Source organism: Saimiri boliviensis, chromosome 16 (genome assembly GCF_048565385.1).
Source record: "Saimiri boliviensis isolate mSaiBol1 chromosome 16, mSaiBol1.pri, whole genome shotgun sequence".
Taxonomy (NCBI): domain Eukaryota; kingdom Metazoa; phylum Chordata; class Mammalia; order Primates; family Cebidae; genus Saimiri; species Saimiri boliviensis.
In genome coordinates this window covers 12,550,771-12,576,491 of record NC_133464.1, presented here as the reverse complement: position 1 = coordinate 12,576,491, position 25,721 = coordinate 12,550,771, and the positions used below count along the sequence as shown (strand labels likewise).

The window sequence follows — 25,721 nt, the reverse complement described above, 5'->3', positions numbered from 1 at the left end:
TCCTGGTTCATTCCTTTGTGTACCCCCCTTCCACACTGAATATGGCTGTCCTGTGTCACCAGCAGGTTGCAGAAATGATTGTGTGTGACTTATGAGGCTAGGCAATAAAAGACCATGTGCCTTTACCCTTGCTCTCTCCTAGATCACCTGCTCTGGTGGAAGAAGGTGCTATGTTGTGAGGATGCTCAAGCAGCCCTTTGGAGTGGTCCATATGGTGAGGAACCGAGGCCTCCTGCCAACAGCCACTGGAGTGACCCATCTTGGAAATAGGCACCCAGCCCCAGTAAAACTTCAAGGTGACTGCTGCTGTAGACAACATCTCAACTGCAACTTGATGAGACTTTAAACTAGAAACACTCAGCTAAGCCTGTCTCAGATTCCCAAGCTTAAGAAATTATTGAGATAATAAACAGTCTATTTGCTGGTAGGAGTCTAATGTGTGGGTAATTTATTTCATAGCAATAGACAACTAATGCACTGGTTATCTTTTGCTAGGAAATAAATTACCCACACATTAGAAGTTTTAAAGGGTTGAAAACACTTGCGTTATAATACTAAATAAGAGTGTATATATGGTAGAAGCTCAACTATGCATATAACGGGATAATAGAGAAAATACTTGAAGGAGGTACTTAGGAAATGTTAATGGCACTTACTTTCGTGTATTGGAATAATAAATTTTTCCCTCTTTTTAAAAGTTTTATGATTTTCTCAGTTTTTTTTTAAAGATGTATGCTTCTTTTAGAACAGGTAAATAAAGTCAAAGAAAAAACAACAAAATAGTATAATTTAAAAAATATTTTACTTTCTAGTGTCTCTTCAACTTTGAATTTTCTGAAGTCCTACATTCATTCGATCATCTTTTTCATACCTAACTCCTATTTTTCCCTTCAGTTTTCTTCTTAACGAGTTATTCCCATTTGTTAAAATTAAGTGATGAAGCATGAAGGTCAGAAAGTTGAGATAATTCAGCCAGAGCTAGAGAAATTATTATGCAGCAGTTAATGGCTAGCTCTTTTTCAATTTTAATGAGTACATCAACATGATTAAATTGTGATGGGATATGCTTGACTTGGGACAAATGCCAACACCCTTCTTTCCAACAGCCTTGCCCTTTGGAGTCTTATCGGAACCTGAAGATACAGAACGATCTAGATGAGAGGGTTTTTATTAGCATCACCATGACTGGTACACCACTGTGTGTGTGTCATCGGGCTTACTCTGAACTAGACAGGATTCCACACTGGAGATTTTAAAGTTAGCTCCATGTTCAGTCCATTTCCCAAGATCTTGATGACAAAATAATATCAGAAGCAGAGTCTAGCTTTCCTTGCCTTGATTTCTCACCTCAGATTCTGAGATGTTCACCTGTTGGTTTCCTTCTGCAGGAGGGGCTGTCATACGTCCCTTCTCTCACCCTGGGGCACTGGAGCAGGCATTGCTCTGTGTCCTAATTTAATCAGATTTCCTATCTCTGTAGCGAAAGTGCAAATAGAAATCCAAAAAAAAAAAAAAAAAAAAAAAAAGTGGGGGGAGCGGAGGTTGGAAGGTTCTCCTCCCTTTTCTTAGAACATTTTCTTTAGAAGAGTTGGAATTGCAAATTCTTTCCCTTTCTGTTTGAGATGTATATAAATACTTTAAAAATCCAAATAAGCTTCACACCAGTTCTACAACCTAAAAGAACGTTTTCCTTGAGGGCTGTATCCTTGAAGTAATGTAAACATCAAGGAAGACAGAGACTCCATCTCCCCTTCTCAAGGAGGGTGGGAGTTTACACATCTGGCTCCAAGTTGTAAACCTACCTACTTGTCATGGAAATAGGAGAAGTTTTAATTTTCCTTTGGATAAAGGCAATCAGCTCCCACAGATGGCCACCCCAGTTATTACCAGGTGACTTTAGGATAAACTATATTTAACAAGTGGTGTTGTCAAATCGTCTTGCTTGGGGACTAGTTATTTCTATCTTGAGAACATGTATGGAAAGCAGTGATATAAAAGTCTGAGGTTTTTTTCTGTCTCCATGATCTCTTTAGCAGATTGCCAGTGCATTAATGCTTATTCAGTAATAAAACTGGGTTCTCTCTCCTCTACCTTTAAGGAGAGGTTTCACGGGTTGGCAGGAGATTTTATTTTTAATTACATCCCCCAAACCTGACAGATGGCAGGCTACTTAAGGACAGCAAGGCTATGTTATTTGATTAAATTCAATAAACAGTCCATGCATGTGTGAGGCACTGCCTGGTCAAAAACATAAATACGATATTTCACTCACTGCAAAGATGTTTATCATCAGATTAAGCAGACATAGGTTGGCAGCCTGACAGAAGAGAGCACTGTGCTTGGAGTCGGAGAGCTTGGGTAGCAAATAGGCTCTGCCAGCTATGAGCCACATGGCAACAGCCAGCCCACAGTGAGTTTCAGTGCCCTCATTTGTAAAACGTTATAAATGTAATAATAGCTCAACAAATTACAGCTTTCTTTTTCATTTAATTCTCCCCAAGCAACCCTGATGTGTAGTATAGCTATACAATATCTGAAAATATACAGACATAAAATTAGTTATGCAAAGCTGAAATACATTTCTTGGTTTTCCTACAGATGAATTGAATTTGGTGCAGAATCCCTCCATTGCTGTTGGTGGCTGGAAACACAATCTTGCTACATCAATTCAGTGTAGTCCTTTCAAGCTCAGTTACATTTGAATAAATGATCATTTTCCTTTAGGGGTGGTTTAAGGTCAAGATTATCCACTACAAGCTAGGTAATTCGTCCTCCATCCCTCATCAGGGTACTGATGAGGCTGTTTTGGGGGTTTGGGGCTTTCTCTCTGCTGACTTGGAAACCATCTCAGCTCCCAAAGCTAAGAGCTCTGATTCCCAGTGACATCCTCCATATGCTATTCCTAGAGTACTGTAACACAGTGCATGGAGTTGGTGGCTTCAAACAACAGACATTTATTTGATCACAGTTTTGGAGGCCAGAGTCCAAAATTGAGTTGTCGGCAAGACCACGTGCTCTCCGAAGGTTGTGGGGGAGAATCTTTCTTTGTCTCTTCCAGCTGTTGGTGGCCCCCATTGTCCCTTGGCTTGTGGCTTCATAAGAGCAGTCACTTGGCCTCTATCTGCACAGTTTTCTCTCTGTGTCTTATGCCCTTCTGTCTCTTAGAAGGACACTTCTCATTGGCTGTAGGACCCACCCAGGTAATCCAGGATGACCTCATCACAAGATCCTTCATTTAATTACATCTGCAAAGACCCTTTTTCCAATAAGGTCATGTTCATAGGTTCTGTGGGTTAAGCCACGGTCATATCTTCTGGGGGCCCCCATTTAATCCACTATACTCTCTGCTTGGTCTTTTTCTTCTTTTTGAGGGTCTCACTTTGTCACCCAGGCTGGAGCGCAGTGGTGCAATCTCAGCTCACTGCAGCCTCCACTTCTTGGGCTCAAGCAATCCTCCCACCTCAGCCCTCAAAGTAGTTGAGACTATAGGTGCCCATCACCATGCCCAGTGACTGTTTTTTTTTTTTTTTGTATTCTTTTGTTCGAGGCCACACTGGTCTCAAACACTGAGCTCATGCAATCCATGCATCTTGGCCTACTATAATGCTAGGATTACTGGCATGAGCCACTGCACCTGGCCTCTGCGTGGTCTTTGGCTTGGGCTGTTGTTCCCACAACAGATGTATCAGCTCTCAACTCTCAGGGAAACTTACAAAGGGCTGTCATTCTACTCGGAACTAATGGAGACTTGTTCTTGTGGGATATTCCTGGCCTCTCCACCTAGAACTCTGAGGCAGCTGCCCAACTCTGTTCAGGTTGCTCCTGGTCCATGTGGGGCCCACGGCAAGGTTCTCTCCCCATCAAATTCCAAGAAGAATTAGGGTCAAGTCTTGGGTGTCAAAACACACCTGAGTGGGTACCAACATTGCCATTGCCTCAAAGTGAGGTGCATGGGCATCTCCCACAGAAACACACCCTCTCCTTCTCTCTCTCTCCCTGACTGTAACTGGCTGTCTGTCTCTCTCTCTCCAGGGCTTTCTGTCTCCCTCATGCTCCACCTCAGAAAAAAGTCTTATTTCTGGAAAAAGCAGAAAAGTGAAAGAAAATCAGAATGTGGTGGGAAGGGCAGGCATGCAAGTGTGAAAAAGAAGGACCGGAAACGAAGCCCCATCCAAAATTCACACATTGAGTTCTGTTACCATCTGAAGCATTGAGCCCACCTGGGCGCATGGGCCAGGAGACAGCTTCTGAAAACTACTTATTGAAGATTATGAGACACTGAGACCCAAGGATGCTCTCCCAAGCCATGCAGATGCCAAGGAGAGAGCTGATTTTGGAAGAGAGCTGTGAGAAAGGCATTCCAGGTGGCGTGGCCAGGGTCTTGGTGAGTGAGAAAGTCTGGCCAGAGTCTGGCTTCCAGGCAGAGGGCTTGGGGGCTGGAGAGGAAGGCAGGGTGGGCAGGCGTCTTGAGCGCCACAGAGGTCATGGATGTGACAGGGAGGCTGGAATAGTCCCAAAGTGATGACATCAGTTTCTTTCTGCTAAATTTTTCTTTTTAAAAGTTCTGTGTCTTTGTGTGATTTCGTTTTGAATGCATGTAATGCAGCCATTTTAAACTGGCTTAGCTGGGCGTGGTGGCTCATGCCTATAATCCCAGCATTTTGAGAAGCTGAGGCAGGATTGCTTGACCCCAGAAATTTGAGACAAACCTGGGCAACCCCATCTCTCTCGAAAAAAAATTAGTCAGGCTTGGTGGTGCATGCCTGTGGTCCTAGCTACTTGGGAGGTTGAGGTGGGAGGATTTCTTGAGCCTGAGAGACTGAGGCTGCAGTGAGCTATGAATGTGCCACTGGACTTTAGCCTGAGTGACAGAGCAAGTCCCTGTCTCCAAAAAAATAAAAATAAACCCCAATAACAAAAAATAAATTGGCTCACTGAAATAGTAACTAGACAGAGTTAAGTGCAGTTCAACAAAAGGTTATTAGGTATATAATGTTTTATTACCTTGGTTAAACAAAAAAACCAGTATATTTCATACATTTTCCTTGGGAGAAAGAGAGAAAAGCCACCCTCAGAGCAGAAGGACAGAGACAGCTATGGCATGCCAGCTGCACTGACCCCTCATGGCAGATGCATGGGTATTTGCTGTGGATGCGAGAAGGCAAGACTCCTAAAGAAAGAGCATTGACTTTGCTGGGAAAAAGCTACAGGACTTTGCAACGAGAAGGCCCAAACTTACAGAATTGAGAACAAACTCTTGGAGAGGGGTTGGCAGCAAATTTAAGAATAATATAAGAAAGTTTGAAGTTTGCTTGAAGTTGGCATAAATCTAATTTTATTCAGCAAATATCATTGTTTAGGCATAATTTGTCAATTAATGTGACAATGAGGTGACAAAAGTACAAACTTTCAAAACAGGAACTGGTTCGAAAAAAATGTGTGTGTGTGTGTGTGTGTGTGTGTGTGTGTGTGTGGTGGGAGGGCTTGAGTTTCCCCGAAGCCCTATTTGAATGTGGACTTTCAGCTTGATCCTCATCTCCCTGTCCCTGGCATGTAGGGCACTGTGATAAGGTGACAACTGGCACTCAGGGTGAGCGATGACCAAAGTCTGGTCCAAGGCTTTGGCTATGTCTTTACAATGGAAACAGAAGATTCAGGAGGTGCAGGGTGAGTCTGTAGCTGATTGCCAGAAGGTGAGAATGACTTTGTAGTTCTTTTCTCACAGACTCTCATAAGGTGACAGTAACCACTGTCATAAAGAGGTGGAAGTGGAGGAAGCATGGCAGCTTGGTGTCCACCCTATTTCACTTGTCAATGATACCCAGTGCACTGTGGATTTGGACTGAAGAAGCAGGTTGACCTGGGTGTCAGACACTTGCCACAATATGATATAGAAAGTCATGGGAATGGGTGACAAGCCCTAGTTCTGAAAGGAAGAACCATTTCTCAGTTGTCTGAGTGTTCCCATTTGTTCTATTTTTACAGACAGCTGAGGTAAGGCTCGTTAGCAGTCAGAACCCATTACAGCGATGTCTGCATGCTTCCTTCAGTTAATGTTTACCTCCAGTGCCACATGTTGCTGTGCGAAAAGTTTTTTTTTTTTTTTATAGCCATTAAATGTGATTTAGAGGTTTATATTAAAACAGTATTGATGTCATAAAGGAATTTTATAGAGACTTGCCACATTGAATCACAAGAGTGTCATCATATGTATGAAACACTTTTACATTTGCACTTTGCCTGTTCTAGATTGTGCAACTAATTTGCCTTGCATTATTTATTTTTTAATATTTAGATTTATGTGATATTTCAATTTATAAGGCAGCAGGGCATACATGACACTTTTTTTTTAAACAATATAATATCAGGTGAAAAAGGCTAATGACATCACCCTTCATTTCCTCTTGAACTCTGCTAAATACATGCATGCTTTCAACACATTGGTGTTTAGTTTCTGCAATGTTGTAAAAAAGAAAGTCAAATATATATTTTCTTGTGCATTCACTATTTGCCACTTTTAACAGGTCTATAGCATTTAATCATATTAATATGCAAAATAGTATTTGTTCTACTGTGTAGTATACAACTTATGTATGTATCCACTTTTTAATTTTATGAACAATATTCATACAGTATTAATCAGTGATGTCAATGAAAAAGTGGAGAATCACCAAATATTTCAGGTATCTAATTCTTTACCTCCCTTAGATTATAATGCCCATTGCTAAGATATGTTTCGCATTGACAATGCATTCACTATGGAAAATGCCACGTTATCAGGCCTACTGAAGCCTGGGAAGTCTCTCTCAAAATATTTATGAATGACATAACGGAATTTTGACCTTCAGGCTGAGTGGATTTCAAAAGTGTAATCTTCCAGGTTCAATCTGGTGCCTGTGCCAGGGTCTTACAGGTGTTTGATTTCTCTGATATTTCTTACGATTCTCTTTCTCTAATACCTCCTCCCTGTTCTCCTCTGAAACAGCCCAGATTCACCTCAGTTAAGGGTGTGGTAGTTATTTGCTATGTTCAAGTTTTATACGTTTAACCACAGATACATTTATTTGTTCTATTTGCCTACAATAAATTTCAGTAAAATTCAATAAATTACTGAAATAGTTGTGTTTACAAGTATAATCATTTCCTCCAATTTTTCTGTGACACAAATCATTCAGTCCAATATACTCATTCCCTCAGAATAAGACTTTTGGATTATCATGATTCTAAGAGCTCAAAAGTGTGATTTATTTTTGCAAGAGGGCAGCCTTGTCATTTCTAATGGATTTTCTTGGTTGAAAATTTCTCTCCCTGTAGCAACATATCCTATTTTACATTCTCTCTGACTCTGCAGATAGTCATGACCTTAGCCTATAGCTTTCTGTTTTCATTTCTTTTTATAAAGTTTAATTTTATGATTTTTCCCTTTTATATAGCTTAAAGATGGCCTTTTAGCTGAAATTTCACCTTTAATCTCATTTGTTTCTTTGCTGTGAACTTTATTAATAATTCTGATTTTAAAATTATTTTCAAATATACAATAGAAACACAGCAGGAATCAATGTCCCACAATCTTGCGTTTTTCTTTTCCTTTTTACCATTTATAATCACTCTATCCTCAGCTGTCTTGCAGCCTATAGTATGAAACAATTTCGCTTTATATATGGGTCAACAGAAAGTCAAATGTAATCAGCACAGTGTAAAATGGGGATACGTTCAACACAGATGCACTTTTAAATGAATTCTGTAAAATCAAGTTATTTAATTTATACTTTTGAATGCCCATTTCTGTCAGCAAAATATGACTATTCTCAGCAAGCTGCCACTACCGAGGCAAAATCAAGAGATTGCTGTGTTAATTTCAGCACTTCAAAGGTAACAAAAAGACTACCCACAATGCATGCTTAATTATATTCTCTTTTCAGTATTCACATCACAGGGCTTTCCTTTGAAACAGTAATAGACAGAAAAACGTTGTGGGAAAAATGGAGTCTTTCAACTTGTTAGGTCTTCCATAGTCCTTATCCCAAATCATTGGGAAGGGTGGGGAAGAAGATGAATTTGACAAGCATGCAATAAACTGCAATCAGTCAGGACAGAGATACAGAATACATACCTGGCAGAAGAGAGAGATATTTGAAAGGAACAATACATGGTGGTTATGAATATGCATTTGCTGTATACTTAAGCTTGATTTTCATTGTGGGCTGACAAATTGGTGCCCCCGGGGGTGATGAAATAGCTTGCTGTTCTTTATTCCAGAACAAGCCACACATTTTGTTTTTCGCTGCTTGGCACATGCCTGTCCCTGAGAAGACTAAATCAGGAACTCACCAAGTTGTATGACACCACTGGTCAGTGTGAACAAAAGACAAATCAGAGCTTGTAATTTACAGACTCTCTCTCTCTCTCTCTCTCTCTCTCTCTCTCTCTCTCTCTCTCACCTATTTGGGTTAAAATGCTTTGTAGTATTTTGTAAAAGGAAACATACAATTAGACTAAAAAAATGCTTATTTTAAGGTAAGTTCAGCTCTAAAGACAGGCTTATGGAATAGAGACTTTAACATGTGAAGTTCGGGGCATTCATTGTGTGTAGAACACAGACTTGTCACCCTCTTGCATGTATTTATATGTTAGCTCACACACTAACTCCAGCTGTTTTACTGCCACTACTTTTAATATTTCACATAAGGTAGATTGGGAAAAATTGGGAAGCTGATCCTTATTATTGATCACATAGCAAGTAGCAATGTAGACATGCCTCTCTGATCATTTGCATCTTTAGGCCTTGAACCACAGGTTTTATTTGTTTGTTGGTTGACTTGTCTGGTTTATCAGTGCTGATTTTATTTGTTGCCCTTAAGAGGACACGAATTAAGCTCTTTCCCACTCTGGACAGTATGTAGGCTAGTACCTACACATGGTAGTAGAGGTTCAATAAAAATGTGTCGAATCAAATTGAACTCACTTGAAAAAGCCTGTTACAGTCATTGTTAGTCTAAGGGTATAAAGGAAAAGAAAAACAACTGCTGATTACATTTTAAGCAAAATTTTTTGTGCACTGGGGAAGTGACTTCAGTATTAGACTTTTTGGTTCGTATAGAAGTGACATTCTTTGTTTTAATTTAGTTATATAGTGTTTCCTTCTATCAAATTAATTATGTATCATTTAAAACATAATTTATAAATTAAAAAGTTTGAATATTTTTTTTAGACTTCATAATTAGAGAAATCAAATAAATATTCTAAAGCTTGTAGTTTCTCATATAAATGAGAAAAATGGATTTGAGTTTTATTTAAATACTATATTTCATCTAGCTGACACTATATCTAAACAGTAAGTAGAGATGAGCTAAAGACTTAAAGGTGGAAAGCAATAATTAGAAACAATTAGAAGAAGGTATAGAAGAATATTTGTATTACCTCAGGTGGGAAAGAATTTCTTAGCTATGAGTTCAAAATAAACATAAACCATCAGTGAAAAATGAATAGTTTTGACCCAATTTGATCATTCCACAATGTGTACATGTATCAAAACATCACATTGTACCCCACAAATACAGTAGGCCCCCTCTTACCCACTGTACCACTTTCTGTGGTTTCAGTTACCTGTGGTCAACCACAGCCTGAAAATATTAAGACATTTTGAAAAGGATAGAGAGATGGAGACAGAGAGAGTGTGCATTCACATAACTTTTACTGCAGTATATTGTCATAACTCTTCTATTTTGTTATTATTGTTGTTAATCTCTTACTATGCCTAATTTATAAATTAAACTTTATCAAAGGTATGTATTTATAAGAAAAAACATAGTATATATAGGGTTCAACTATCCATGATTTCAGGCATCTATTGGGAATCTTGAAATGCTTCCCTCTGGGACAAAGGAGGACCACTATATATACAATTATTATTTGTTAACTAAAAATGAAATAAAATATATATATATAATGTCAAAAGACATCACAGACAAACTGGAATACTAAATACTGCCTAAGACAGGATATTTGCAACACATATAATAGTCAAGAGATTAATATCCAACAAATATCCAATAAATGAGTTAAGACAAATTAGTTTTTAGAAAATAAGTAAAGCAAATAATTGAGTGAATCACAAAAAAGATGCTCAATAAACGTAAGAGCTGCTCCATTATTAATTATTATGGAAATGCAAAAATGCAAGCCCAATTGATACCACTATTCACTCATAAGATTACCAAAACCTCAAATGTCAAACAATGTGACATCTTAGTGAGAATGTAAGAACACAGGAATTCTCAACTATTGCTCCTGTGAGGGTAAAGTAACACAATTTATCTACAGAGCAGGACTCTATAATGTTTTCTTAAAGGTCCAGACAGTAAACGTTTTAGATGTCAAGGACCATGAGGCAATGCTGAGGATATTTTGTGGGTACTTGTGTGACCATTAAATTATAGAAACCATTTGTAGCTCACTGATTGTACAATAGAGGTGGTGGGCTGGATTTGGTATCTGAGCTTGCAGATCCCTGGTACAGAGCAATTTGGGCAGCACCTAAGATCTAGGCATTCTACTTTTGGGCATATGTTCTAGAGAAATTACATAAGTGGACACTATACATACATGGATTGCAGCATTATAAAAGGACAATTGTGGAGAACAGCGTAAACATCCATCAGAAAAGGAACTGATAAACAATATGGCATATTCCCAGTTAGTGGAGGACTATGTGGCTCTCTAGAATAATGACTAAATTAGCTTCATGTTTAATAAGATAAAAAGATCTCAGAAAAAAATATCTGGCGAAAACCTTAACTGCAGAATATATGTTGAGTTTGATATCATTTATTCTAAAAACTGCTGCTACTAATAATTGATAATGAGGGAAAACATGACCACACCTAACTTGGCCCCAGCATAGACTTACAGGGAGAGAAGCATGTATTACCAGACCACTGCCCCACGGATGGCCATCAGTTGACTGGAGTAGTGCTTTGCAAACTAAGAAAACAATATTAATCTTCAGAATTGTGGGTATAAAATGTATTTAGATGGGAACCTTAAATGTAAAATACTACACACACACACACACACACACACACACACACACACACACACACACATATATATATATATATATATATATATGCCCAGGTTGGAATGCATATATATATGCCCAGGTTGGAGTGCAATGGCACAATCTCGGTTCACTGCATCCTCCATCTCCTGGGCTCAAGTGATTCTCCTGCCTTGGCCTCCTGAGTAGCTGAGATTACAGGCATCCACCACCATGCCTGGCTAATGTTTTGTATTATTAGTAGAAATGGGGTCTCACCATGTTGGCCAGGCTGAACTTGAACTCCTGACCTTAGGTGATCCACCCACTTCATCCTCCCAAAGTGCTAGGATTATAGGTGTGAGCCACTGTCTTGGGCCTAAATACTACATATTTTTAATGGATGCATGTATGTGTGGGATACCTCTGCATTTCATTGATTTTAAGATGTACATTTCCTTTCACCTTTTAAAAATTCTGAAGTATCTTTCGACAAAATTCAACAACCCTTTATGCTAAAAACTCTCAATAAACTAGGTATTGAAGGAACATATCTCAAAACAATAAAAGCTATTTATGACAAACCTACAGCCAATATCATACTGAATAGGCAAAAACTGGAAGCATTCCCTTTGAAATCCAGTGCTAGACAAGGATGCCCTCTTTCACCCTTCCTATTCATTATAGTATTGGAAGTTCTAGCCAGAGCAATTAGGCAAGAAAAAAAAAAATAAAGGGTATTCCATTAGGAAAAGAGGAAGTCAAATTGTCTCTATTTGCAGACAACATGATTGTATATTTAGAAGACTCCATCGTCTCAGCCCAAAATCTCCTTAAACTGATAAGCAACTTCAGCAAAGGCCCAGGATATAAAATCAATGTGCAGAAATCACAAGCATTTCTATACACCAATAACAGATTAACAGAGAGCCAAATCATGAGCAAACTCCCATTCACAATTGCTACAAAGAGAATAAAATACTTAGGAATACAACTAACAAAGGGTGTAAAGGACCTCTTCAAGGAGAACTACAAATCACTGCTCAAGGAAATAAGAGAGGACACAAACAGATGGAGAAACATTCCATGCTCATGGTTAAGAAGAGTCAATTTCTTGAAAATAGCCATACTGCCCAAAGTAATTTATAGATTCAATGCTATCCCCATCAAGTTCCCAATGACCTTCTTCACAGAACTGGAAAAAAACACCTTAAACTTCATATGGAACCAAAAGAGAGCCCACATAGTCAAGACAATTCTAAGCAAAAAGAACAAAGCCAGAGGCATCACACTACCTGATTTCAAACTATACTACAAGGCTACAGTAATCAAAACAGCATGGTACTGGTACCAAAACAGAGATATAGACCAATGGAACAGAACAGAGGCCTCGGAGGCAACAAAACATATCTACAACCATCTGATCTTTGACAAACCTGACAAAAACAAGCAATGGGGAAAGGATTCCCTGTTTAAGAAGTGGTGTTGGGAAAACTGGCTAGTAGTGTGCAGAAAGCAGAAACTGGACCCCTTCCTGACACCTTACACTAAAATTAACTGCAGACAGATTAAAGACTTAAACATAAGACCTAACACCTAAAAACCCTAGAAGAAAACCTAAGCAAAACCATTCAGGACATAGGCATAGGCAAGGCCTTCATGACTAAAACACCAAAAGCATTGGCAATGGAAGCCAAAATAGACAAATGGGACCTAATTAAACTCCAGAGCTTCTGTACAGCAAAGGAAACCATCATTAGAGTGAACTGGCAACCAACAGCATGGGAAAAAAATTTTGCAATCTACCCATCTGACAAAGGGCTAATATCCAGAATCTACAACTAAAACAGATTTACAAGAAAAAAACAAACAAACCCATCCAAAAGTGGGCAAAGGATACGAACAGACACTTTTCAAAAGAAGACATATATGAGGTCAACAAACATATGAAAAAATGCTCATCATCACTGGTCATTAGAGAAATGCAAATCAAAACCACATTGAGATACCACCTCATGCCAGTTAGACTGGCGATCATTATCGGAGCCCTGAGACAGCAGAGTTGCCCATTCATCTGAAATAGCGAGCCAGGCCAGGAGACTCCTAGGCAAAAAATCCACCAGGAGCCAGCGCTGCTGTTTGAGCTGACTCAGTGAGTCACAGCATGGGAGATCCTGGCGCCTTTTCAACAAGCGAATGGAACGGGGGGTTGTTCAACATAAAAAGCAGAAGACAAGACTCTGAGTTAGGGAGCCAGGTGATCAGGTTCGGTTGGTCCCACCCCCCACCCCCAACAACAATGAAAACAAAAACAGTAATTGAAAACCCTCTGTGTTGAGCCCTTTACACCAAGCACAGCTGAACCCCGGATGGTATGGCTTGGTGGGGGAGGGGCGTCTGCCATTACTGAGACTCTCCACCACTACAGAGGCAGGCTGCCGTCGCGGAGGCAACCTGCCGTTGCCGAGGCAATCTGTCACAAAAGAGAGAGTCCGCCATAACAGAGGCGGGGCCACTGTTGCCGTGACAGTTCTATCTACACCCATATAAACAGGACTGCAGGGAAGAGCACAGGGCAGCTGGGCAGAGCCCACAGAAGCTCAGCAAAGCCTCTGCAGGCAGGCAGTGGCTAGGCTTGCTGCTAGCTGGGTGGGGTAGACTTGAAAGAAAAATCAAAAAAGGCAGTAGCACAACAGAAACTCATAAAGCCCCAACTCCCCGGGACAGAGCACCTAGGAACAAAAAGTGCTTTATGAGTTCAGCTGCAGCAGACCTAAACGTACCTGCCCAGCAGCTCTGAACGAACAATGGAACTCACAGCTCAGGACTTAAGTCCCAATAAAAGATAGGCTGTCTCCTCAAGTAGCTCCCTGACCCCCATAGATCCAAAGACTCACCTCATAAAGGAGAGAATGGACTGACAGTTGGCGAGCATCCTTCTGGGACAAAGATAGCGGAAGAGGAAACTGGTAGCAACCCTTACTGTCCTGCAGCTGCTGCAGGTGATCCCCAGGCAAGCAGGGCCCGGAGAGGACCTCAGCAGTCCTACAGCAGAGGCGCCAGACTGTTAGAATGAAAGCTTAAAATAAATAAATTTAAAAAAAGAAGTAACTTCAGCATCCACGAACTAGAAGCTCACTCAGAGACTCAATCTGAAAGACAGTAACTACAAGGACAACAGGTGGATAAACTCACAAAAATGGGAAGAAACCAGCGCAAAAAGGATGAAACCTCCCGAAACCAGAACACCTCTCCTCCTAAAAGGGATCACAACTCCTCACCAGCGAGGGAACCAGACCAGATGGAGAAGGAGTGTGATGAAATGATAGAATCAGACTTTAGAAGGTGGGTAGTAAGAAACTACAGTGAGCTAAAAGAACATGTTCTAACTAAACGCAAAGAAATTAGGAACCTTGAAAAAAGATTGCACGAAATGTTAACAAAGATGTAGAGCATAGAGAGGATTATAAGTGAATTGATGGAGCTGAAAAACACAACACAAGAACTTCGTGAAGCATGCACAAGCCTCAACAGCCGATTGACCAAGCAGAAGAAAGGATATCAGAGGTCGAAGATCAACTCAATGAGATAAAAAGAGAAGGCAAGAACAGAGAAAAAAGGGCAAAAAGGAATGAACAAAATCTTCAAGAAATGTGGGACTATGTGAAAAGACCTAATCTACGTTTGAAAGGTGTACCTGAATGTGATGAAGAGAATGAATCCAAGCTGCAAAATACTCTTCAGGATATTATCCAGGAAAACTTCCCCAACCTAGCAAGGCAGGCCAATATTCAAATCCAGGAAATACAGAGAACACCACAAAGATATTCCTCAAGAAGAGCAACCCCAAGGCACATAATCATCAGATTCACCAGGGTTGAAATGAAAGAGAAAATGCTAAGGGCAGCCAGAGAGAAAGGTTGGGTTACCCACAAAGGGAAGCCCATTAGACTCACAGCAGATCTCTCAGCAGAAACCCTACAAGCCAGAAGAGACTGGGGGCCAATGTTCAACATCCTTAAAGAAAAGAACTTTCAACCCAGAATCTCCTATCCAGCCAAACTAAGCTTCATAAGTGAAGGAAAAATAAAATCCTTTGCGAACAAGCAAGTACTCAGAGATTTCATCACCACCAAACCTGCTCTACAAGAACTCCTGAATGAGGCTCTACACATATAAAGGAACAACCAGTAACAGCCACTCCAAAAACACACCAAATGGTAAAAGAGCATCAACACAATCAAGAAGCTGCATCAACTAACCAACAAAACAGCCAGGTAGTATCAAAATGATAGTATCAAATTCACACATAACAATACTATCCCTAAATGTCAATGGACTAAATGCCCCAATTAAAAGACACAGACTGGCAAATTGGATAAAAAGCCAAAACCCATCAGTGTGCTGTATCTAGGAAACCCATCTTACATGCAAGGATACACAAGGCTCAAAATAAAGGGATGGAGGAAGATCTACCAAGCAAATGGAGAGCAAAAAAAAGCAGGAGTTGCAATTCTCATCTCTGATAAAATAGATTTTAAAGCAACAAAGATCAAAAGAGACAAAGAAGGACATTACATAATGGTAAAAGCATCTCTGCAACAAGAAGAACTAACGATACTAAATATATATGCACCCAATACAGGAGCACCCAGATACATAAGGCAAGTTCTTAATGACTTACAAAGACTTAGACTCCCACACAATAATATTGGGAGACTTTACACCCCATTGTCAATATTAGACAGATCAACCAGAAATAAAATCAACAAGGATATCCAGGACCGGAACTCAGACCTGGAAAAAGCAAACCTAATAGACATTTACAGAACTCTCCACTCCAAATCCTTCTCAGCACCACATCACACCTACTCTAAAATTCACCACATAATTGGCAATAAATAACTCCTTAGCAAATGCAAAAGAACAGAAATCATAACAAACAGTCTCTCAGACCACAGTGCAATCGAGTTAGAACTCAGAATGCAGAAACTAACTCAGAACCTCACAGCTTCATGGAAACTGAACAACTTGCTCTTGAATGTTGACTGGATAAACAATGAAATGAAGGCAGAAATAAAGATGTTCTTCGAAACCAATGACAACAAAGACACAACATACCAGAATCTCTGGGACACATTTAAAGCAGTCTCTAGAGGAAAATATATAGCAACGAGTGCCCACATGAGAAGAAAGGAGAGATCTAAAATTGACACCCTATCATCAAAATTGAAAGAGATAGAGGAGCAAGATAAAAGAAAAAACTCAAAACCTAACAGAAGACAGGAAATAACTAAGATCAGAGCAGAACTGAAGGAAATAGAGACACAAAAAACTCTTCAAAAATCAATAAATCCAGGAGCTGGTTTTTTGAAAAGATCAACAAAATAGACAGACCACTAGCCAGATTAATAAAAAAGAAAAGAGAATAACCAAATTGATGCAATAAAAAATGATAAAGGGGATATCACCACAGATTCCACAGAAATCCAAACCATTATCAGAGATTATTACAAACAACTCTATGCACATAAAGTAGTAAACCTGGAAGAAATGGATAAATTCCTGGACACCTGCATCCTCCCAAGCCTAAACCCAGAAGAAGTCGAAACCCTGAATAGACCAATAACAAGGTCTGAAGTCGAGGCAGCAATGAAGAGCCTACCACCCAAAAAAAGCCCAGGTCCAGATGGGTTCACAGCCGAATTCTACCAGACATACAAAGAGGAGCTGATACCATTCCTTTGGAAACTATTCCAGACAATCCAAAAAGAGGGAATCCTTACCAAATCATTTTATGAGACCAACATCATCCTGATACCAAAACCCGGCAGAGACTCAACAAGAAAAGAAAATTTCAGGCCAATATCCATGATGAACATAGATGCAAAAATCTTCAATAAAATACTGGCAAACCGATTAAAACAGCATATCAAAAAGTTCATCCACCATGATCAAGTAGGATTCATCCCGAGGATGCAAGGCTGGTTCAACATACGCAAGTCCATAAACGTAATTCACCACATAAACAGAACCAAAGACAAAAACCACATGATTATCTCAATTGATGCAGAGAAGGCCTTTGACAAAATTCAACAGCTCTTTATGCTAAAAACCCTCAATAAACTAGGTATTGATGGTACGTATCTCAAAACAATAAAAACTATTTACAACAAACCAACAGTTTGTCATACTGAATGGGCAAAAACTGGAAGCATTCCCTTTGAAATATGGCACTAGACAAGGATGCCCTCTCTCACCACTCCTATTCAATAGAGTACTGGAAGTTCTAGCCAGAGCAATCAGGCAAGAAAAAGAAATAAAGGGTATTCAAATTGGAAAAGAGGAAATCAAAGTGTCTCTGTTTGCAGATGACATGATTGTATATCTTGAAGACCCCATCGTCTCAGCCCAAAATCTCCTGAAACTGATAAACAACTTCAGCAAAGTCTCAGGATACAAAATCAATGTGCAAAAATCACAAGCATTCCTATACACCAGTAACAGACTTAAAGAGAGCCAAATCAAGAAAGAACTGCCATTCACAATTGCTACAAAGAGAATAAAATACCTAGGAATACAACTAACAAGGAACGTAAAGGACCTCTTCAAGGAGAACTACAAGCCACTGCTCAATGAAATAAGAGAGGACACAAACAGATGGAGAAACATTCCACGTTCATGGTTAGGAAGAATCAACATCGTGAAAATGGCCATACTGCCCAAAGTAATTCAAAAATTCAACGCTATTCCCATCAAGCTACCAATGACCTTCTTCACAGAAATGGAAAAAAACACCTTAAACTTCATATGGAACCAAAAGAGAGCCCGCATAGCCAAGTCAATTCTAAGCAAAAAGAACAAAGCGGGAGGCATCACACTACCGGACTTCAACCTATACTACAAGGCTACAGTAATCAAAACAGCATGGTACTGGTACCAAAACAGAGATATAGACCAATGGAACAGAACAGAGGCCTCACAGGAAATACAACATACCCACAACCATCTGATCTTCGACAAACCTGACAAAAACAAGCAATGGGGAAAGGATTCCCTGTTTAATAAATGGTGTTGGGAAAACTGGCTAGCCATGTGCAGAAAGCAGAAACAGGACCCCTTCCTGACACCTTACACCAAAATTAACTCCAGATGGATTAAAGACTTAAACATCAGACCTAACACCATAAAAACCCTAGAAGAAAATGTAGGCAAAACCATTCAGGACATAGGCATAGGCAAGGACTTCATGACCAAAACGCCAAAAGCAATGGCAACAAAAGCCAAAATAGACAAATGAGACCCGATCAAACTCCACAGCTTCTGCACGGCAAAAGAAACAGTCAGTAGAGTGAATTGGCAACCAACAGAACGGGAAAAAATTTTTGCAGTCTACCCATCTGACAAGGGGCTGATATCCAGAATTTACAAAGAACTAAGACAGATCTATAAGAAAAAAACAAACAAGCCCATTCAAAAATGGGCGAAGGATATGAACAGATACTTTACAAAAGAAGACATACAGGAGGCCAACAAACATATGAAAAAATGCTCATCATCACTGGTCATCAGAGAAATGCAAATCAAAACCACATTGAGATACCATCTCACACCAGTTAGAATGGCGATCATTAAAAATCTGGAGACAACAGATGCTGGAGAGGATGTGGAGAAATAGGAACACTTTTACACTGTTGGTGGGAATGTAAATTAATTCAACCACTGTTGAAGACAATGTGGCAATTCCTCAATGACCTTGAAATAGAAATCCCATTTGACCCAGCAATCCCATTACTGGGTATATATCCAAAGGATTATAAATCATTCTACTATAAGGACACATGCACACGAATGTTCATTGCAGCACTGTTTACAATAGCAAAGACCTGGAACCAACCCAAATGCCCAATGATGATAGACTGGATAGGGAAAATGTGGTACATATACACCATGGAATATTACGCAGCCATCAAAAACAATGAGTTCACGTCCTTTGTAGGGACATGGATGAACCTGGAAACCATCATTCTCAGCAAACTGACACAAGAGCAGAAAATCAAACACCGGATGTTCTCACTCATAGGCGGGTGTTGAACAATGCGAACACATGGACACAGGGAGGGGAGCACTACACACTGGGGTCCGTTGCGGGGAAATGGGGGAGGGACAGGGGGTAGGGAGGTGGGAAGAGATAGCATGGGGAGAAGTGACAGATACAGGTGAGGGGACAGAAGGCAGCAAACCACACTGCCATGTGTGTACTTATGCAACAATCTTGCATATTTTTCACATGTATCCCAAAACCTAAAATGCAATAAAAAAAAAGTCAAAATGTCAACATGAAAAAATAAATAAATAAATAAATAAGAAAAAAAAAAAGAATGGCGATCATTAAAAAATCTGGAGACAACAGATGCTGGAGAGGATGTTAAGAAATAGGAACAATTTTACAGGGTTCGTAAGAGTGTAAACTAGTTCGACCATTGTGGAAGACAGTGTGGTGATTCCTCAAGGACCTAGAAATTGAAATTCCATTTGACCCAGCAATCCCGTTACTGGGTATATACCCAAAAGATTATAAATCATACTATTATAAAGACACATGTGCATGTATGTTCACTGTGGAACTGTTTACAATAGCAAAGACTTGGAACCAACCCAAATTCCCATCGATGATAGACTGGACAAGGAAAATGTGACACATATACACCATGGAATACTATGCAACCATGAAACATAATGTCCTTTGTAGGGACGTGGATGAATCTGGAAATCATCATTCTCAGCAAACTAACACAAGAACAGAAAATCAAACACCGCATGTTCTCACTCATAGGCAGGTGTTGAACAATGAGAACACATGGACACAGGGAGGGGAATATCATACACTGGGTTCTGTTGAGGGGTCCAAGGGAGGGACAGTCGGGGGTGGGTGGGGAGGTCGGGAGGAATAACATGCGGGAGAAGTGCCAGATGTAGGTGATGGGTGGATGGAGGCAGCAAACCACATTGCCATGTATGTACCTATGCAACAATCCTGCATGATCTGCACATGAACCCCAGAACTTAAAGTACAAAAAAAAAGTTATCAAAAAAAAAGCAACTCTGAAGTAGGGATGCACCTTATCTTCTATGTGTATATTTTGCTTTTCTCCTTAGTATTACACAAACTGAGTCTTATAAATGATATAATGTTAAATTTAGTGAAATGTGTTTTAAATATTGGAAAATGAATTTATATTAAAATTATCATAGTCATTGCCTAGGAGAAAAGGTGTAGGGAAGGAGAGAAAGAAGGAAGAGTGGAAATTAATTCAGAAGGGGCATAAATGATACCCTAATCAATAATATTTTACTTCCATAAATTAAAAATATTTGAACATAATGTAATTTAACATTAATATATGGCTTTAAATGCACATATTGCCTTATCTACACTTAAAAGGGCTCAGTTTTGGTGGTCTAAAACATCTTCAGAGAAACAGGGTTAACTCACAGATACATGACAATCTTGGAAACTAGGTGTATTGTGAATTATTATCCTCACTTTCTGGTATAACACAACAGAGAGATCAGGAAAGTTATCTGCTTCTTCCAAAATCACATAACAAGTCACCAGCAGAACTAGAACCTGAATCTGGATTTTTGGACTCCAATTTCATAGTTTCATATGACACCACGTTTACCAAACTGTTCTCATTAACATATAGGCTTCTGAATTCTCAATTGCTTTATAAACTTTTAAAAAATGTGAATAAAAGAGCAAATTATTTCAATTTTTAGTTTTAACTTAGAATTTTTTTTTTTTTTTTTGAAAATCACAATAAAAAAGTTAGAACAGATGTTTTGGGTAGATACTTCAATCAGCAGATGGAAAGAGTGGAATTAGAGATGGGTTTTTGTCTTGTGCCCTGTGGATTCCTAAAGCCTCAGGTGCACCCCAGGAGTCCTTGGATGAACTTTAAGTGTTTACAACCAATGCCATATATTAGGTCATAAAGAAGATTTAGATGCCCGAGGAGGCTATTTACCAGTTTTAACAATGTATTATTTTAGTGGCCCTAGAATTTTCACTTGAAAAAAAATATTACTTTACTAAATAATTTGATAGGCTACATAGTTTTTCCATCCAGTTTTCATATTTTGTGTGTCTGATTTAAGCATCAAACATATATCTGAGTGTGAAACATCTTTAATGAGGAAAGTGAAGCATGATGTTGTTTTATTAGGAAAACAGGTTGATTACTAGAAAACAATGAGATTGATACTCCCTGACATAGATGATTTCAATCAAATCTATACTGCATTTAACCCAAAATCAGTAGTCTCTGAGAAATTCCATAGTTTTAGAGTAACTTAAACACGTAGTGCTTAATACACTTAGTTGAATGCATGAGTAATGAGTAAATGAATGCATGAATGAATAAATGGCACAGGCTTCAAGGTCCTGGAAGGGAAGACGCAAAGACCCCAGGGCTGTGTTGTACAAACACCAGGATAGCCAGATTTGGCTTTGCAAGCCAGGCTTCCATTCCTACTGTAGGATGTTCCTGTCTTTTGTGCATGTTTCAGAAGTCAACTCCAGGTTAAAAAAAAAAAAAAAAAAAAAAAGGCCAAAACTATGTTTAAGTGGTTCTACTATTCAAGTCCAGGACTGCACACCACGTAACAATGAATTCTCATACACTTTTTGGTGGACATGCGTTAGTTTTGAAAGCCTCTGTCTACAGCAAACACAACTTCTAAGTCATATCTAGTTTCTCAAGGATTTATTTTATTCATAGATATTTAGAATCGAAACGATAAACTTAGAGACCATATGTAATTTGTTTTATGTTAGAGGTTCTTTGGCAGAAGTTTGACTTGACAAAGATATCTTTCAGGTAACTTTAAACTTCATTATCCAGGAAAGCAGTAATAAATAATTGCAAGACTAAAGGCCAAATCTAGATCAGACAGACCTGGGAACACTCTGTTGACATTTACATTCTATGTGACATCGGACAAACTACTAAACTCTTCTGAACCTCGGTTTTATCATCTGTTAACTGGGAATATTGTCTAATTGGGTGTTCCAAAGATTAACAATAATATTGTAAGATATTTTGTAACTGTAAGACATAGTGCCAAAAATAATAGTAGCAGTTGTTTTTATTTCTTGTGTTTCTGATAAAGGGTAACATTTGAGTCCACAACTTGGAACTTCTAACATCATATTAGAAGTTAGGTTTGCTTCTTGAATATGAACACATTTATTATATAGAGATGTGCATTTGGTATTACAATCCTTAGTAAGTCATAGGCTGCATTTCATCACGTTTTCTTTGTTTTTAATGGAAGTACGCTGAAGAGAAAAATCTGCTGGTGTGACAGAATTCGGTTCTTACTGGACTTTGGTATTCAGTTTTCTTGTGCTTTTACAATATTTGCAGTGATGTGTTTTATTTTTTTTCCATGTGTTTCTTCCAGTCCCACATAGCACAAAAACACCGTGCTGATTTCTAATTAACTGACTGCACCCTGAGGTCCACAGCTTCTGTCTTCAGTTTAATTACAGCTGTGAAGAGGACGCTGTGAAATGAAGGCAGTGTCTCTACATGATTAAAAAAATAATAATGTAGTTCTGGTTTGATCCTGAGATCATCTAGGTGTGAATGCTTGGGGATACTTAAATTTGTATGTAAATGTGAGATTTCCGTTTTGTTCTGTCTTGTTTCCCTCTTGCAAACACTGGTACCTGATGGGGAAAATTTCTAACCTAACAAATCAAGCAGTTCTTTGATGTGTAGAAACTTAGAATAAAAGGAGGGCTCTCACCCAACCGGACTCCTCTGCATTCGTCCTTTGGCGCTCATTTTAAAATTGACAATAGGTCAAATATCTGTTGATGCTCATCCCATTATACATTCCAAGATATAATTGAAAATAGATGCTAAACTCACCAGAGTGGCAAAGAGATGATAGAGAATGAAATAGATGGCAACCACAGGTGCCCACATATGTCCCACAGCATTGAGAGTTTGGTCCATTACGTCCACCCATCCTTCCTGGGTGAGGATCTGGAACATGGACATAAATGCCTAAGAGGAAAAGAATGAATGTATTACACATTAGTTTTAGGCTTGGATAGAACTTTAAATTAGCATGTGACGTTCAAAGACTTCGATTTCAGTATTATTGATTTTTATGACTGATCAGGGCAAGAACAGTCTTGATTCAACAGATAGAAAAGATATGAGAACAAAGATCTTAAAATGTGATATTTAATTATTTGATGTGGAATAAGAAAATAATTACCCTGAATTAAAATTTGTTTTGTTGGCAGTAAATACTGTTGAGCAAATTAGAAATAAATTCAAGATCTTTGGTTTTTGCCATTTTTTTTTTCCCTTTCAGAAAGCTATCTAACATTTTCAACAGATTACCTTTTTGTTCCTTTTAAGAGAAACTTATTTTTATGGTGAATTACATTTATTTGTCTAAAGCATACAAAAGAACAATAACCTGAGTTTTATTTTTATAGAACCCATCTATCACACTATTTCAGCTATCAATTAAAAACATGTGACTCTAAAAAAGAAATATGTCTAAGTTATATTGCCACACTGAACAACGTAAAGACAAACACATTTTTCATGATTTAAAAAGAGTTTCAAGGCACAGAGTCAAGATCATAGAAGAAGCCAATACCAAAAAACAAAAACAAAAACAAAAACAAATAAATATATAAATAAATAATAGACCATTTCAACAAAAGCCAGTCAAGCTAAAAGTCTCATACTCTTTCTGTGAAGACCTCTGGCTAGTTTCCTTCTTACATATTTTTCTAATTAAATATATGTGTATCTATGCATCTTCAACTCATGTATCCTAGACACATTACAGTCAATAAAAACTGTAATGAGACTATGATGATGTCTGGAGGAAATTGCTCACTGGAGTCTAGTGACTCTTTAAAAATATCTTTATAGGCTTCAATACAATAAAGACATATATGGAATTCTCAGATATTGGGATTCCAATAAACAAAGTCCAGGATAATGCAAAGACAAACTGAGGCCAATACAGAAACCTGGTTACACTGGAGAACCTAAAGAGAGACTTAATCTGGTTACGGACGTCCAATCCAATTTTTTTTTGAAAATAAGGAAAATGAGGCTCAAAGATACTAAGTGATTATCCCAAAGTCACTCTATTAATTTATAACACTGATAGCAGTAGCACCCAGGCATTAGAACTGCATGGTAAGTACTTGCACTCTGCATTCAGTGAAGTCTACCCAGGATCCACCTAGGCCTAATTACATAGTAATCTCTCTAAGTATAATTTTCACACTTGATCTTAGCCAGAAGGCCAAGAAGTGACCTAAGCGTAATTTCCTTTAGTAAGGATAACAAACTTTTTTTTTTTGTGTGTGTGGAAGTACAGTGTTGAAGGCCCAGAACACAGTGGACCTATTTGAAAAAGGAGCAATTGTTAAATGAACCATGAAGTAGAAGATAAGTTCTTCCATTTACCCTCTGTCCCTGGGCAAAGTACTTAACTTTACCTTGAGTTAATTTCTCTATAATTTCATCTTACAAAGGGTTTTTTGTTCATGAAAATATGACGTATGTTGTTGTTGATAATTGACCCCAGCATCACCAAGGGTAATATACTATTTTTCTTGCCATAGTCCCTAAGAGACAGCCGCCCTCTGCAAAAATTATTCCTTCTAAAATTGCTTTTGAGAATTTTTCAACACATCACTTAAACTTATAGGTATTTCAGAACTTACCACTTAGGGCAATTATTTTTTTCCCTCTATATTTTTTTTCTTGAATATTTATTGCATCCAAAGGCGAGGAACACAAATTCCAAAGATTATTAACATAAAAAATATCAGATTGCTGTATTTTCTTCAAGTGTCAGTGTAAAAACATGTACACATCCTAAAGATTCAGTAGAAATAGGTGGAGTCAAAATACCCACCACTATAAAAGATATTTTACTAGACATGGCTTTCTTTCCCCAAAAGTAACAGGAAAGCTCATGATTAAGTCCAACAGATTTATTTTTGGTGTCTGGAGACCAAAAATGTAGGTGCACCTTTCTGCTGTCTTAGGCACAAACCAACTGATTTTTTCTATCTACTGCATCACATTTGGTCAACACAGCTATTATGTGTTCAGTAGATGCTCAGGAACGTGGAGCTATGGGATTGTAATCTGTTGTTGTGAGATAATCGACATGGGCAAGAATACTGGGGCTATCTTCTTCTAATTTCAGAGTCTCAGAAGAAAAAAAAATCTTATTTCCACATAGTTCAACCACCTGCAAGCTCATATTGTAAGATGTACTGAATTATATTTGCAAACAAAGCTTTTGTTACAATGGGATCTGTGTGTTTAGCTGCTGAAATGAATAAACGAATGAAAGGAAGTGCCAACAAATACTTCTATTACACGCTGAAAACTAACCTGTGTCCTGCTTGAAGGGTGTCTTATCAGTTTTGTTGAGATGTTATCCAGGAAATTAAATTCATATGATAGTGTGTTGGAGATACTGACTCAAGTGCACTTACTTACATTGTCCATAGGACCTGTGTCTTTGTTTATTCAAACAGGGATTATTAGTGGCTACTCAAGGTTTGGTGCATTGGGGATTGAGCTGAGTAAAACATGGTTTCTTCCCTTAAGAAATG

The 25,721-nt window shown here is 38.6% G+C and overlaps 1 protein-coding gene across 5 annotated transcripts in view; it reads right to left on the bottom strand.

The window, feature by feature from the left end:
• The window catches only part of NALCN (sodium leak channel, non-selective), a 374,466-nt gene that overhangs the window by 127,439 nt on the left and 221,306 nt on the right, over positions 1 to 25,721 (bottom strand). For all 5 annotated transcript variants that reach the window (XM_039473391.2, XM_039473390.2, XM_074387470.1 and 2 more), the window contains one exon: positions 22,981 to 23,118. In XM_039473391.2, the coding sequence (XP_039329325.1) occupies positions 22,981 to 23,118 (138 nt within the window). The remainder of the gene's footprint in view (positions 1 to 22,980; positions 23,119 to 25,721) is intronic.